This window comes from Microcaecilia unicolor, chromosome 11, assembly GCF_901765095.1.
Source record: "Microcaecilia unicolor chromosome 11, aMicUni1.1, whole genome shotgun sequence".
Taxonomy (NCBI): Eukaryota; Metazoa; Chordata; class Amphibia; order Gymnophiona; family Siphonopidae; genus Microcaecilia; species Microcaecilia unicolor.
Window position 1 is genome coordinate 142,704,628 of NC_044041.1, and position 16,263 is coordinate 142,720,890.

General features: G+C 45.9%; 1 protein-coding gene across 1 annotated transcript in view; it reads right to left on the reverse strand.

Moving 5' to 3' along the window:
- CLPTM1 (CLPTM1 regulator of GABA type A receptor forward trafficking) overlaps nucleotides 1-16,263 on the reverse strand; it is a 667,471-nt gene that overhangs the window by 550,137 nt on the left and 101,071 nt on the right. Inside the window, 3 exon segments of the mRNA XM_030218474.1 lie at nucleotides 6,326-6,484; nucleotides 15,840-15,911; nucleotides 15,913-15,964. Of these exon segments, the coding sequence (XP_030074334.1) occupies nucleotides 6,326-6,484; nucleotides 15,840-15,911; nucleotides 15,913-15,964 (283 nt within the window).

The window sequence follows — 16,263 nt, forward strand, 5'->3', positions numbered from 1 at the left end:
ATTGCTTTTGACTCATAACCACTTGTAACCACTCGCCTCCACCTACCCTCTTCTCTTCCTTCCCGTTCACATTAACTGATTTGATTTGCTTACTTTATTTATTTTTTGTCTATTAGATTGTAAGCTCTTTGAGCAGGGACTGTCTTTCTTCTATGTTTGTGCAGCGCTGCGTATGCCTTGTAGCGCTATAGAAATGCTAAATAGTAGTAGTAGTAGTAGTAGAGGCCAGATTTCACCTGTGACACTCTTTGGGCGAGAACGAATACAGTTGTTATTCCCCCCCCCCCCCCCCCCACCCCAGCCCCTCTCTATCCCTACACCCCCCTCACCCTCCACCCCCCACTCCCCCGCCACCCCTCTCTTTGTTTTTGTTTTTTTTAAACAGAACTCTGAAAGCTGCAGTAGGAGCAAAAAACAGCTCTAATCCCTATACAGGAAAGAGCGGACGGGCACCACAAAAAACAGTAACCTGAGTTGCAGAACAGCCAAGGGGAAAGGCCACCCCACTAGGGTGCTGGGCCAAGTGGGGGTGGGAGGATTGGGTCCTACACCTCCGGGCAAGGTCTCAGGGGACCGAGACCGGAGCCACAGCAAGTAGCACTATCAAGTACGAACTGGGGGCTGCTGACCCAAACTGCCTGCTCAACTAGGCATGGAACAAATATCAGTAAGCCTAGAAGCAGCCCTTAGGCTCAATCACGCTGCAAGACCAAGACCAGCAAAGCAAGGAGACAGACCAGGGACTCAGGGGCACTAAACAGCAACCTACTATCTGTGAAAGTTACAGAAAAATACTGGAACCTTCTAGGAGGCACCATAGCGTCCATTTTGCCTTCCCCATTCCACCTAAATACCTCTCGCCTTCGACGCCTTCGTGGCCACACCTCTCCTACTCTCCTCCGCTCTCTTTTACTCCTTCTCTTACTCTCAGCCGGTGACATCAATCCCAATCCTGGCCCCCCTCACCAACTATTATCCCAACTCTACAGATCTCACCGTGACCTCTCTAACCTCATCTCTATTTCTCTACTCCCCTCCTCTTCTCTGCCCTTCTCTTGCGCCCTATGGAATGCCCGCTCTATCTGTAACAAACTCGCCTATATCCATGACCTCTTTATCTCGCGTCACCTCCATCTGCTCGCCATAACAGAAACCTGGCTCTGCCCTGATGACTCTGCTTCAGTCGCAGCCCTCTGCCATGGCGGTTATCTATTTTCACATACTCCTCGCCCTGCTGGCCGTGGGGGCGGTGTTGGACTACTTCTCTCTCCCTCCTCCAGATTTCAACCCCTTCTTCCACCTCAATCTCACTGTTTTTCCTCCTTTGAAGTCCACTCTATCCGCCTTTTCTCTCCTCTGCCTCTTCGAATAGCGGTCATTTATCGTCCCCCTGATAAGTCCCTTTCATCCTTTCTCAGTGACTTTGATGCCTGGCTTGCCTTCTTCCCCCTCTCTCATCCTTGGTGACTTTAATATTCCTGCTAATGATCCTTCCAACTCTTATATTTCCAAGTTACTCGCTTTAACGTCCTCCTTTAATCTCCAACTATGCTCCACCTCCCCCACTCATCAAAATGGTCACTGTCTTGATCTCATCTTCTCCTCCAACTGTTCACCCTCTAGTTTCCTTGCCTCTGATCTTCCCTCCTCTGATCACCATCTTATAACTTTCACACTTAAATCTCCTCCCTCCCAGTCCCGTCCTATCTTATCTCATTTATCTAGGAATCTTCACGATATTGATCCTTCATCTCTATCCTCCCATGTTTCAAACCTCCTCTCTACTGTGGCACCATCCACATCTGTCAACGAGGCTGTTTCTTCTTACAACAATACTCTATCCTCTGCCTTAGACACTCTTGCACCTTTGATGACCCGCCCTGTAAGGCGTACAAAACCCCAACCTTGGCTGACTTCTAATATCCGCTACCTACGTTCCTGTACCCGCTCCGCCGAACGCCTCTGGCGGAAATCTCGGGCCCTTGCTGATTTCTTACACTTTAAGTTCATGCTGACCTCCTTCCATCTGCTCTTTTACGTGCCAAACAGGATTATTATATCCAACTGACCAACTCTCTTGGCTCTAATCCTCGACTTCTCTTCACCACATTGAACTCTCTCCTCAAGGTGCCCCTCCCCCAACTCCCCCTTCATTATCTCCTCAGACCCTTGCTGAATTCTTTCACAACAAGGTTCAAAAGATAAACCTTGCTTTCAATACCTCACCACCTCTCCCTCCACTAGTTTGTTCCCCTCTCTCTCCTTCCCCTCATTCCCTTTCCTCCTTTCCTGAAGTTACTATTGAGGAAACTACACTTCTCCTTTGTTCCTCAAAATGTACCACCTGTTCCTCTGATCCCATTCCCACCCACCTTCTTAATGCCATCTCTCCTGCTCTTATTCCTTTTATCTGTCACATTCTCAACCTCTCACTTTCCACTGCGACTGTCCCTGCTGCCTTTAAACATGCTGTGGTCACACCTCTCCTCAAGAAGCCTTCACTTGACCCTACTTGTCCCTCTAATTACCGACCCATCTCCCTCCTTCCTTTTCTCTCCAAATTACTTGAGCGTGCTGTTCATCGCCGCTGCCTTGATTTTCTCTCCTCACATGCTATTCTTGACCCACTACAATCTGGTTTTCGCCCTCTCCACTCAACCGAAACTGCGCTTACTAAAGTCTCCAATGACCTATTACTGGCTAAATCCAGAGGTCAATATTCCATCCTCATTCTTCTTGATCTTCCGCTGCTTTTGACACTGTCGATCACAGCATACTTCTCGATACCCTGTCCTCACTTGGATTCCAGGGCTCTGTCCTTTCCTGGTTCTCTTCCTACCTCTCCCTCCGCACCTTTAGTGTTCACTCTGGTGGCTCCTCTTCTACTTCTATCCCTCTGCCTGTCGGCATACCTCAGGGTTCTGTTCTTGGTCCCCTCCTCTTTTCTATCTACACTTCTTCCCTTGGTTCATAATCTCATCCCATGGCTTTTCCTACCATCTCTATGCTGATGACTCCCAAATCTACCTTTCTACCCCTGATATCTCACCTTGCATCCAAACCAAAGTTTCAGCGTGCTTGTCTGACATTGCTGTCTGGATGTCTCAATGCCACCTGAAATTAAATATGACCAAAACCGAGCTTCTCATTTTCCCCCCCAAACCCACCTCCCCGCTCCCCCCGTTTTCTATTTCTGTTGATGGCTCTCTCATTCTCCCTGTCTCCTCAGCTCGAAACCTTGGGGTCATCTTTGACTCTTCTCTCTCCTTCTCTGCTCATATCCAGCAGATTGCCAAGACCTGTCGTTCTTTCTTTACAACATCCATAAAATCCGACCCTTTCTTTCCGAGCACTCTACCAAAACCCTCATCCACACCTTGTCACCTCTCGTTTAGACTACTGCAATCTGCTTTTTTGCTGGCCTCCCACTTAGTCACCTCTCCCCTCTCCAGTCGGTTCAAAACTCTGCTGCCCGTCTCATCTTCCGCCAGGGTCGCTTTACTCATACTACCCCTCTCCTCAAGACCCTTCACTGGCTCCCTACCCGTTTTCGCATCCTGTTCAAACTTCTTCTACTAACCTATAAATGTACTCACTCTGCTGCTCCCCAGTATCTCTCCACACTCGTCCTTCCCTACACCCCTTCCCGTGCACTCCGCTCCATGGATAAATCCTTCTTATCTGTTCCCTTCTCCACTACTGCCAACTCCAGACTTCGCGCCTTCTGTCTCGCTGCACCCTACGCCTGGAATAAACTTCCTGAGTCCCTACGTCTTGCCCCATCCTTGGCCATCTTTAAATCTAGACTGAAAGCCCACCTCTTCAACATTGCTTTTGACTCGTAACCACTCGCCTCCACCTACCCTCCTCTCTTCCTTCCCGTCCACATTAATTGATTTGATTTGCTTACTTTATTTATTTTTTTGTCTATTAGATTGTAAGCTCTTTGAGCAGGGACTGTCTTTCTTCTATGTTTGTGCAGCGCTGCGTATGCCTTGTAGCGCTGTAGAAATGCTAGATAGTAGTAGTAGTAGTAGTAGCTTATTACTGGTGACGTCACTGATAGAATTCAGTCTTCTCTACCTCCATCTACTGGTAGGAAGGGATAGCAACCCATTCATGCAGAATGGCTGAGCGGACGATGACAATTTATAAAGTTTTGGTGTCGGCATTTCCAGATATTTTAGCACTACTATTTAAAGGAGGCTCCTTACCGCCATCCATTTACAAAGCTAATATGGTAGTATTAGCCAAACCTGGGAAGGACAGAACCTGCTGTGCCAGTTGTAGACCAATTGCTTTGTTAAATGCGGACATGAAGATCATTGCAAAGGTTTTGTCGCCAAGCTGATACGTCCTGACTAGACCGGCTTTGTCAGGGGACGTCATTTCGGTAACTAAGGTTTTGGTGGGGGCACTGTAAGATCCTGTGCTACTTTAGAGAGAGACTTTGTCCCTTGAATTTTGCACTAATATGGCTTTGAATTATATATAATAGCATGCATAATACTCTTTATAAAATACACCTAGAAAAATGTAGGCAGAAAAAGACCATATGGCCTATTCAAGTTTGCCCATCTGTTCTCCCTATCACTCCATTAGAGATCCTATATACTTGTCCCAAGCTCTCTTGCATTCACATACCGTTTTTGTCTCCATCACTTCCACTGTGAGGCTGTTCCATGAATTCATCACCTTTCTGTGAAGTAGTATTTCCTCAGGTTACTTCCAAGTCTATCCCCTTTCACCTTTATCCTATGCCTCCTCATTCCAGAGCTTCCTTTCAATTGTAAGACTTGCCTCCTGTGCATTTATGCCATATAGGTATTTAAATGTCTCATCATATCTCCTCTTTCCTGCCTTTCTTCCAAAGTATACATACTGAGATCTTTAAGTCTGTCCCCATAAGCTTTATGACGAAGAACACTGACCATTTCAGTAGCCACCCTGTGGACCAACTCCATCCTGTTTATATCTTTTTGAAAGTGCAGTCTCCAGCATTGTACACAATATTCTAAATGAGGTCTCACCAGAGTCTTATACAGGGGCATCACCACCTACTTTTTCCTACTGGCTATTCCTCTCCCTATACACCCAAACATCCTTCTAGCTTTCACCGTCGCCTTTTCTACCCATTTGGCCACCTTAAGATCATCACACCCAAGTCCCACACCTCTTAAGTGTACAAAACTTCATCACACCCTAAACTGTACCATTCCCTCAGGTTTTTGCAGCCCAAATGAATGAACCTGAGGGAACAGTACACACTTACACGTATTTTACACTCTTAACGTTTATGACTACTCTGAAGATGTGTAAGATGTGTAAGATGTCTGCGGTTTCATTCTAGCCACAATTTCTGCTGGTTTACCACTAATATGCTACAGGTGCCAATGTGCCTTTATAAAATAGGCATAAGCTTATCCTCCAAAACTAGGCAACCTGGTCTAAAATTACTCTCCATTTGTCTACTTGTATATTTTATAAAATCCACCCTTGTTCTGCCCAAGCTATTTCCCCTCCCCCTCCCTCCCCCACCATCTTATCACCATGTATATACCTTTTCTGCTTGTACAACCACCTTTACATGTAGAAAAACATTTATAAAACTGCCCCCATAATGTATTTGAATGCATTTATTCCCCATCCCTTCACCAAGGTCTACATATTTAGATTAAGTCTTATTTCATAGGACCATTGTAGCAGATTCTGCTACATTTGGTAATTTTCTTTTTATGTCTTTCCTTATCCCTGCTGCTTCTCTTTCACTACACTATGATCCTTCTATTCAAATCGCTCTGAGCTCTTCCTCCTCGTTGGTTCTCATCAATGTCTCATTTTTATTTCATATCTGAATATAACACTGAGCTACTACTGAAAAAGGTGTGAGCAAAAACCAAATATTGGCTCCTTGGATTTCTAGGCTTCAAATGTTTTTGATTACGTTTTTAGTTACTAAACTCTTAAAGACACCTTAAGCTAAACATTCTCTACCTGCCCTAGGCTTTCTTGAATGTCATTAAGGTTTTTGTTCCTTTCATCCTTCTTCCCTCAGCAAATAATCTGGGAGACCATTCTTCCACTGTGATGAGGGCATCCACTATTGGGTATTTCTACTCTTATGCACTGTCTGAATGTTTCTAATATACTGCCCTTCCAGTATATATATATATTTAGGTCCTGAAATTTCACCTCACATTCGAGTATCCATTCTATGAACAGCCATTGACACCACAGCTTATAACCTAACATTCTACCTTTAAAATCCTCTAAAGGTGAGGATCAGTTTTGCTAAAAGTCAGCAGAACCTGCAGCTTCTACTCACATCTGGAATGCTGATCTCATCATAATGCTGGTAGCAACCATCTCCATTCTCACCACTGGCCCAGTCACCAAAGACTAGGTCCCGCTGTTTCCAGAAGAGTGCTGAAGTGGCATTAAAGTCTGTAAAGTGTTCTTTCTCCGAAATAAAAACATGGAGGTCCTGAGGCAAACAAGAAAAAGATTTTCTAAACTTAAGTGGGAATGGACAAGAACAGTATGGATTAGAGCAGTGGTTTTCAACCCAGTCTTCAGGGACCACCTGGCTAGTCGCGTTTTGAGGATATCCACCACGAATATGCACGAGGTAGATCTGCATACACTGACTCATGCATATTCACTGTGGATATCCTCAAAACACGACTAGCCAGGTGGTCCCTGAGAACTGGTTGAAAAACACTGGATTAGAAGACAGAAACCATAAAGCAAGAGTGGATTATTGTAGCCTAATGGTTAAAGGAATGAGTTGAAAACTAGAGTTGAAATATTGTTTCTTCTTGTGACACACATCATGGGCAAGTCACTATCCTCCACTGCCTCAAGTACAACAGACTGTAAGCACTCTTGGACAGGAATCTACCAACAGCAATTGAATTTGTAATTTGACTTGAGCTCAGATTTGGAAGAGCAAACAATTCTCAAGTTCAAGAAGACACAAAGCCACAGACAACAAAGTCTGGAAATCCAAGTAAAAAGGCTCTATAATAAAGTGGGATTTTTACTGGAGCTACTAAGACACTAAGGAGAAATTTTGTCTAACCTTTAGCCGGACTGTACCAGCCTGAACAAGTGGGTGTTTACCTTCTTGCCAGCAGATAAGAGTAACTTTTTTTTTCAGTAACATCACTGTTATTTTTTTTCAGTAACATCACTGTTATAAGGTGGAAAAAACCCAGTATGGCCTCTGCCAAGTAGTTCAAGGTCCATTCAAGTACAACCCATGTCTGGGGTTACCATATGGCTCCAGAAAAAGGGGGACGGATTGAGGCCAGCCGGGTTTTACTTCCATTTGCTTTTCAATGGAAGTAATTGAGCCGGCCGGGTTTTACTCCATTGCTTTCAATGGAAAGCAATGGAAGTAAAACCCGGCTGGCTCAATCCGTCCTCCTTTTTCTGGAGCCATATGGTAACCCTACGCCATGCCCCATCTACCACAGCAACTAGATGAATCTTTTTTTTTTTTTAATTTGGAATCACCACTGATGAGAAAGACACAACAGATCCCCCAAGAGTCCCGACAACCCACTGCCTTCTAAGGGAGACCGACTAAAGAAAAGGAAATTAACAGGCAAGACTAAATTTCACCTTCCATAGCATCCTGAACAAGCGGATATAACCAAGCAAACTCATGAGTGGGGGAAGACAAAGTTATAGTACAGCAACAAAAAGGAGTGGGGTTCAACAAAAAGAAGAGTCCAAGATGTAAAAAAAATTTTTAAAAACCTCGTCCTTGCTAGGAAGGGTGGGAGAAAGGACTCCTTTGTCCTGCTCATCCCAGGAGGGAGGAGGGGCTGTTCAAAAAAAAAAGCTTAGTTGAATGTCTGTACTATCTTGCTAGGGAGGGAGGAGGGCTATTTAAAAAAAAAAAAAAGCTTGCCATTAGTGTTGATGATGGGTAAGTCTCCCTTTCTCTCTCCTATCTTCCACTTTCTGTCCTAATTTGCAAGGCACCATTTAGGTTTTGTAGGGGGATCTTTTTTTACATAAGTATTGCCATATTGGGAAAGACCAAAGGTCCATCAAGCCCAGTATCCTGTTTCCAACAGTGGCCAATCCAGGTCACAAATATCTGGCAAGATCCCAAAAAAGTGCAAAACATTTTATACTGCTTATCCCAGAAATAGTGGATTTCCAAAGTCCATTTAATAATGGTCTATGGACTTTTCCTTTAGGAAGCCATCCAAACCTTTTTTTTTTTTTTCAATTTTACAATATATTGTCAAGAATAATCTCTTGATTATGAAAAGAGTTAACAAAGATCAAATTCAGGAAATTATAATAAACATAATTCTAAACACTCAAGTCCACTATTAAAGGGATCCATGATTTCAAAATACAGGAAATTAAAGGAAATAAAAAAAAACACATTAGGTTTTACTAAGGTTATTCAGCACTTAGAAAGGACAGAAAATAATGCTTAAATTGAACTCTTTTAGTTCTTTGAAAAGTTATTAATGATGTCAATTGTGAAGGTTCTGTGAATACATACTCAATTGATTTAAGTCGAATTATGCATTTATGGGAAACCGTAAATAGAATATTCCCCCAAGTTGTAGAATGGCAAGGTTTCAAAAGCAGAAATTGTTTGCGCCTTTCTGGGTTTCCTTTGAAATATCAGGAAACATATTTATTCTTAGGCCTAAGAACAATTTCTCCCGGTTCCTAAAGAATAATCGAAGAAGCAACTGCTTGTCAGGAATTAAAGCAACAGAGGCTACCAAAGTAGCCGCTTGAGCTTGATCTATTTCAGAAGTTTCCAGAAATGTGGTCATATCTAATGATTCTTTCCTCTCTTGAGATAATTCCTTCTGTGGAATATAATACACCTGATTAAAAGGTGGTAAACTTGTTTCAGGTATTTCTAAAACTTCACGAAGATACCTCTTTAGCATATCATATGGTTTTATCATTTTAATCTTGGGGAAATTTATAAGTCTTAAATTGTTATTCCTCATATAATTATCATATGTTTCTGTTTTTCTTCTCAAGTTAGCAATGTCTTTTAGCATTACTGCTTGTAATTGTCCTGAGTCTATAACAGTTTTCTCAATATTTCCTTGTTTCTCACTAAAAGATTTTATATCCGTTTCAGTTTTAAACATCCTTTCTTCGATTTCAATGGTTTTCTCAGATATAGCATTAGTTTTTTCAGTAGAGGTTAACATAAATGGAGAAATTAAATCCCATAGAGAATCATGAGTTTCCTCTGCCGGTTTCTGCAATATTCTTAGAGGAACATTATCGAATTGTTCCGGAGTCTTCAACAGATTCATACCTTGTGTCCCCGCAGTCATATCAGCAGGACTGCTCACCTCAGGCGATCTTATTTGTCCCTCAGGTTGCCCTTCGAGTTGAAAATGAGCTTCCTTTCCTCATAGGGGTCGTCCCATCCCCTTTATCATTTTCATCGCCCTTCTCTGTACCTTTTTTAATTCCACTATATCTTTTTTTGAGATGTGGTGACCAGAATTGAACACAATATTCAAGGTGCGGTCACACCATGGAGCGATACAAAGGCATTATAACATCCTCATTTTTGTTTTCCATTCCTTTCCTAATACCTAACCTTCTATTTGCTTCTTAGCCGCAGCAGCACACTGGGCAGAAGGTTTCAACGTATCAACGACAACACCTAGATCCCCCTTCTTGGTCTGTGACTCCTAACGTGGAACCTTGCATGACGTAACTATAATTCGGGTTCCTCTTTCCCACATGCATCACTTTGCACTTGCTCAAATTAAACATCATCTGCCATTTAGACGCCCAGTCTCCCAGTCTCGTAAGGTCCTCTTGTAATTTTTCACAATCCTCCTGTGATTTAACGACTTTGAATAACTGTGTCATCAGCAAATGTAATTACCTCACTAGTTACTCCCATCTCTAGGTCATTTATAAATATGTTAAAAAGCAGCGGTCCCAGCACAGACCCCTGGGTAACCCCACTAACTACCTTTCTCCATTGAGAATACTGACCATTTAACCCTACTCTCTGTTTTCTATCTTTTAAAAAGTTTTTAATCCACAATAGAACACTACCTCCTATCCCATGACTCTCCAATTTCTTCTGGAGTCTTTCATGAGGTACTTTGTCAAACAACTTCTGAAAATCCAGATACACAATATCAATTGGCTCACCTTTATCCACACATTTGTTCACCCCTTCAAAGAAATGTAGTAGATTGGTGAAGCAAGATTTCCCTTCACTAAATCCATGTTGACTTTGTCTCATTAATCCATGCACTTGAATATGCTCTGTAATTTTGTTCTTTATAATAGTCTCTACCATTTTGCCCGGCACCGACATCAGATTCACCAGTCTATAATTTCTCGGATCTCCTCTGGAAGTTGTTTTTTTTTTTAAATCGGCGTTACATCAATTGGCCACCCTCCAATCTTCAGGTACCACGCTCAATTTTAAGGATAAATTACATATTACTAACAATAGCTCCGCCAGTTCATTTTTCAGTTCTATCAGTACTCTGGGATGAATACCATCCGGTCCAGGCGATTTGCTACTCTTCAATTTGTAGAACTGCCCCATTACATCCTCCAGGGTTTATAGGGAAAAATTAGGTTCTCATCTTGATAATTTTCTTTCCTTTAGTCACAGCAGATGAATCCATTAACTGATGGGTTGTATCGGTCTACCAGCAGGTGGAGATAGAGAACACTGAAAGCACATGGTGTTCCTGGACGCCCAGCCCCCTCTGCCTTCAGTATATGAAATTTCCAAAGCAGAGTGAATCAGAAAGGCAAAATTACAAACTTTCCTCACAGAGAACAAACGCCCCTGAACCAGAGCAATAACCAAACAAAGGAGGGACGTTATCAACCTCCTGCAATAAAACAGCATGTAGTAACTCTGATAGCTTGTCTTCAAGTACTCCTGATGAGACACAATGTCTGTATGCAACATCTGTACAAAAACTAAAGTCAGACAGGGAGGGATCATGGATTCATCTGCTGTGACTAAAGGAAAGAAAATTATCAAGGTAAGAACATAATTTTCCCTTCCTTGTCATCAACAGCAGATGAATCCATTAACTGATGGGATGTACCAAAGCACTCCCCCTAAGTAGGGTGGGAACAGGCAACTCCGCGAGCAAGTATTTACGCTCCAAAATGCGCATCCTGCCGCGCTGCCACATCCACCTGTAATGCCGCACAAAAGAGAACTGAGAAGCCCAGGTAGCCGCACAACAGAGCTCTAGAAGAGAAAAGACACCTGTTTCAGCCCACGAAGAGGACATTGCCCTCGTAGAGTGTGCTTTAAACGCTTCAGGCGGCGACCGCTCTGAAAGCAGATAAGCAGAAAAAATGAGTTCCTAAAGCCAGCGGGCTATAGTGGCCTTAGACGCCGGAAACCCCCGTCAGGGACATGCCATCAGAACAAATAAATGATCAGAATTCCTAAACTCATTTGACATCTGCAGATACTGCCACAGAGCCCTGCGGACATCCAAAAGGTGCAATTGCCCAAAGGAGTCCGGAAACTCCTCCTTACAAAAGGAAGGAAGAAAAAATGAGCTGGTTCAGGTGAAAAGCTGAAACCACCTTAGGCAGAAAGGAAGGCACCTTACGAACAGTTACCCCTGATTCCGAGAACTATAGAAAAGGATCCCAACAGGAAAGAGCCTGAAGCTCAGACACTCTTCTTGCCGACGTCATTGCAACTAAAAAAAACTGTCTTGAGAGTCACATCCTTCTCAGAAGCCCGTTTAAGAGGCTCAAACGGCGATCGCTGGAGCACCTTCAACACGATCCCCATGTTCCAAGCCAGACAGGGCGACCGCAAAGGAGGACGGCGACGAAGCGCCCCTCTGAGAAATCGGACAATATCCGTAGGAGCAGCAAGGGACAAGCCAGAGACTTTCCCCCGGAAGCAGGCCAACGCTGCCACTTGACCTCGAAGGGAATTGTAGGCCAGGCCCTTTTGTAGCCCATCCTGCAAAAAGTCCAGCAAAAGCGAGACTGTCGCCAGAGTCGACGAGATAGACTTTGGAGTACACCACGCCTCAAAAGTGCGCCAGATCCGAGCAAAGTCGCAGAGGAAGACCGCGTGCGAGCCTGCAAGAGCGTGGCAATAACCTTATAGAATAGCCCTTGTCCCTCAATTGCGCCCTCTCAAGAGCCAGGCCGTAAGACCAAAGCGGCAAGGATCTTCCATAGTCACCGGACCCTGAACTAACAAGTTCGGAACCCGAGGCAAAGGAAGAGCCGCATCCATCAGCATACGCCGGAGATCTGCGTACCACGGACCCCTTGGCCAATCCGGGGCGATGAGAATCACCAATCCTCGGTGCAGGTGAATCCGAAGTAGTACTAGTCCTATCAAGGGCCAAGGAGGGAACACATACAGGAGGCCCAAGGGCCCAGGTTGAGCCAGGGAATCCAACCCCGCCGAGCGAGGATCTCTCCTTCTGCTGAAAAAGCGAGGGACTTTGGCGTTTACGCTTGACGCCATGAGGTCCAAGCCTGAAGTCCCTCATTTGGCACAAATCTGAAGAAAAACTTCTGCCAGTTTCCATTCCGCCGGGTCGATTTGATGTCTGCTGAGGAAATCGGTTAGTACGTTGCTCTGAGCGGCTATGTGAGCCGCAGACCGCAGCTCTAGGTGGCGCTCAGCCCAGTCGCTGATCTGAGACGGCTCCGCAGCCAGGGCCCTTCACAGAGTGCCGCCCTGACGATTGATGTAGGCCATTGCTGTCGTGTTGTCCGACAGAACTCGGACAGGAAGACCCTTCAGCGTCCTGTGGAAGGCCAGAAGACCTTGGAATATCGCTCTCAGTTCCAGGCGATTGATGGACCATCCCGCTTCTGCGGTGGACCACAGACCCTGAGCATAGCGTCCACGGCAATGAGCTCCCCAGCCCAAAAGGCTGATATCCATTATCACCAGACACCAAAAGGAAGAGCCAGTGGCATCCCCTGCCGCAGCATGCTGTCGGAAAGCCACCAATCCATACTGCGCTGGGCCGCAAGAAGCCACCTTACCCTGCACTGGAATTCCTGGGAAATCGGAGACCCTTGCTGAAGCAGAGCAAGCTGCAGCAGCCTCATATGAGCTCTCGCCCAGGGAACCACCTCTATGATGGCTGTCATCGATCCCAGGAGCTGCACAAAGTCCCAAGCTCGCGGGAAAGGCATCCACAGGAGCAAGCAGACCTGATTCTGAAGCTTGAGACGCCTGTTGTCGGGAAGAAAAACAAACCCCAAAGCCATGTCGAACCGGACCCCCAAATACTCGAGAGACTGAAAGGTGACTTTGGGCATATTAACTACCCAGTCCAGAATCTGTGGGGCTGTGTCCGCTCCAGATAGAAGGCCAATGCTTGCTTGCAGTCCAATGTGTGCAACTGACGTTCAGCAGGGCTGGTATGAGGTCTGGGAAAGAATGTTGGCAAGACAATTGACTGGTTAAGATGGAACTCCGACACCACCTTTGGCAGGAACTTAGGGTGAGTGTGGAGGACTACTCTGTTATGATGGAATTTAGTATAAGGAGCATGAGCGACCAGGGCTTGAAGCTCACTGACTCTACGAGCTGAAGTGACTGCCACCAAGAAAATGACCTTCCAGGTCAAGTACTTCAGATGGCAGGAGTTCAGAGGCTCAAAAGGAGGTTTCATCAGCTGGGTGAGGACAATGTTGAGATCCCATGACACTGCAGGACGCTTGACAGGGGGCTTTGATAAAAGCAAACCTCTCATGAATCGAACGACTAAAGGCTGTCCAGAGATGGCTTTACCCTCTACACGATGATGGTAAGCACTAACTGCACTAAGGTGATTCCTTACTGAGTTGGTCTTGAGACCCGACTCTGATAAGTGTAGAAGGTATTCAAGCAGGGTCTGTGCAGGACAAGAGCGAGGTTCTAGGGCCTTGCTCTCACACCAAACGACAAACCCCATCCACTTAAAAAAGTAACTCTTCTTAGTGGAATCCTTCCTAGAAGCAAGCAAGACACGGGAGACACCTTCAGACAGACCCAAGGTAGCAAAATCTACGCCCTCAAAATCCAGGCCGTGAGAGCCAGAGACTGAAGGTTGGGGTGCAGAAGCGCTCCGTCGTTCTGCGAAATGAGGGTTGGAAAACACTCCAATCTCCACGGTTCTTCGGAGGACAACTACAGAAGAAGAGGTAACCAGATCTGACGGGGCCAAAAGGGCGCGATCAAAATCATGGTGCCGTGGTCTTGCTTGAGCATCAGTAAGGTCTTCCCCACCAAAGGTATGGGAGGATAAGCATACAGAAGGCCCTTCCCCCAATGGAGGAGAAAGGCATCCGACGCTAGTCTGCCGCGTGCCTGAAGTCTGGAACAGAACTGAGGCAGCTTGTGATTGGTCTGGGAGGCGAAAAGGTCCACCGAGGGAGTGCCCCACTCTCGGAAGAGCTTGTGTACCACTCTGGAATGGAGCGACCACTCGTGCGGTTGCACGAGTCTGCTCAATCTGTCGGCCAGACTGTTGTTTACGCCTGCCAGGTACATGGCTTGAAGAAGCATGCCGTGCTGGCATGCCCAGTGCCACATCCCGACGGCCTCCTGACACAGGGGGCGAGATCCGGTGCCCCCCTGCTTGTTGATGTAGTACATTGCAATCTGATTGTCCGTCTGAATTTGGATAATTTGGAAGGGCAGCCGATCTCTGAAAGCCTTCAGCGCGTTCCAGACCTCTCGGAGCTCCAGGAGATTGATCTGAAGACCGTGTTCCTGGAGGGACCACACCCCTTGAGTGTGGAGCCCATCGACATGAGCTCCCCACCCCAGGAGAGATGCATCCGTCGTCAGCACTTTTTGCGGCTGAGGAATTTGGAACGGGCGTTCCAAGGTCAAATTGGTCCGAAATCGTCCACCAGTGCAGCGAATTGCGGCAACTGATGGGCAGGCAGATAGCATCTTCTAGATTCCCGGTGGCCTGGCACCACTGGGAAGCTAGGGTCCATTGAACAGATCTCATGTGAAGACGAGCCATGGAGTCACATGGACTGTAGAGGCCATATGGCCCAGGAGTCTCAACATCTGCCGAGCTGTGATCTGCTGGGACATTCTGGCCTGGGAGGCGAGGGACAGAAGGTTCTGAGCCCTCGCCTCAGGAAGGTAGGCCTGAGCCGTCTGTGAATTCAGCAGAGTTCCTATGAATTCCAGATTGGACTGGCTGGAGATGGGACTTCGGGTAATATATTACAAACCCCAGCAGCTCAGGAGTTGAATAGTGCACTGCATGGACCGAAGAGCTCCCGCCTCTGAGGTGCTCTTCACCAGCCAATCGTCGAGATATGGGAACACGTGCACTCCCAGCTTGCGAAGGTACGCCGCCACCACTACGAGGCACTTCGTGAATACCCGTGGCGCAGAAGCAAGCCCAAAGGGCAGAACACAATACTGGAAGTGACGTGTCCCCAGACGGAATCGGAGATACTGTCTGTGAGCTGGCAGTATTGGGATGTGGGTACAAGCATCCTTTAAATCTAGGGAACATAGCCAATCGTCTTCTGAATCATGTGGATAAGGGTGAGCGGGAGCAGTCCGCGCACAGGGCGGGAAGACGGCCGCGCACGCGTTGTAGGCGTACCCCGCGTGCAGGACCTCCCGCGAGATTTTTCTTCCGGTTCAATGGGGCTGCCGTGGACGTCAACCCAGTCGTGAGCACAAGCAGCCTGCTTGTCCCTCGGAGAACAAACAAATACATTATCTTGTACAGAACACATATGCTGTTGGCATCATATAAATAGCACACATTTCAGAACACAAAGGTTTAGGAAATAAACCAGACCTGACAGAGACATTAAAAAAGTACCATGAGTGTGTCTTTCGGGAAGAGGTTACGACTTGGAGCCCTTGGGATGCCATTAAGATTGGTTTGATCCTGATGGTGCTGACCCACGCCGAAACCAGCTGCTAATGGCCCAAATGATGAAGATTCTGCAAGGAGAACATGATATATGAAGGACAGAACAGTCAGTCATCTTAACTACTACTACTACTACTTATCACTTCTATAGCGCTACAAGGCATACGCAGCGCTGTACATCATACACAAAAGACGGTCCCTGCTCAAAGAGCTCTGTGAAAGATGTAGTAAGCCCAACCAAGAAAGGGTATCTAGGAGTTTGCAGAGCACAGTAATATTAGCCATTATGAAAACAGGTGAACTGTGAACACCTCAGCAACAAACAGAATTTACAGATATGGTTTCATTTAAGATACATTTGGCTGGTTTA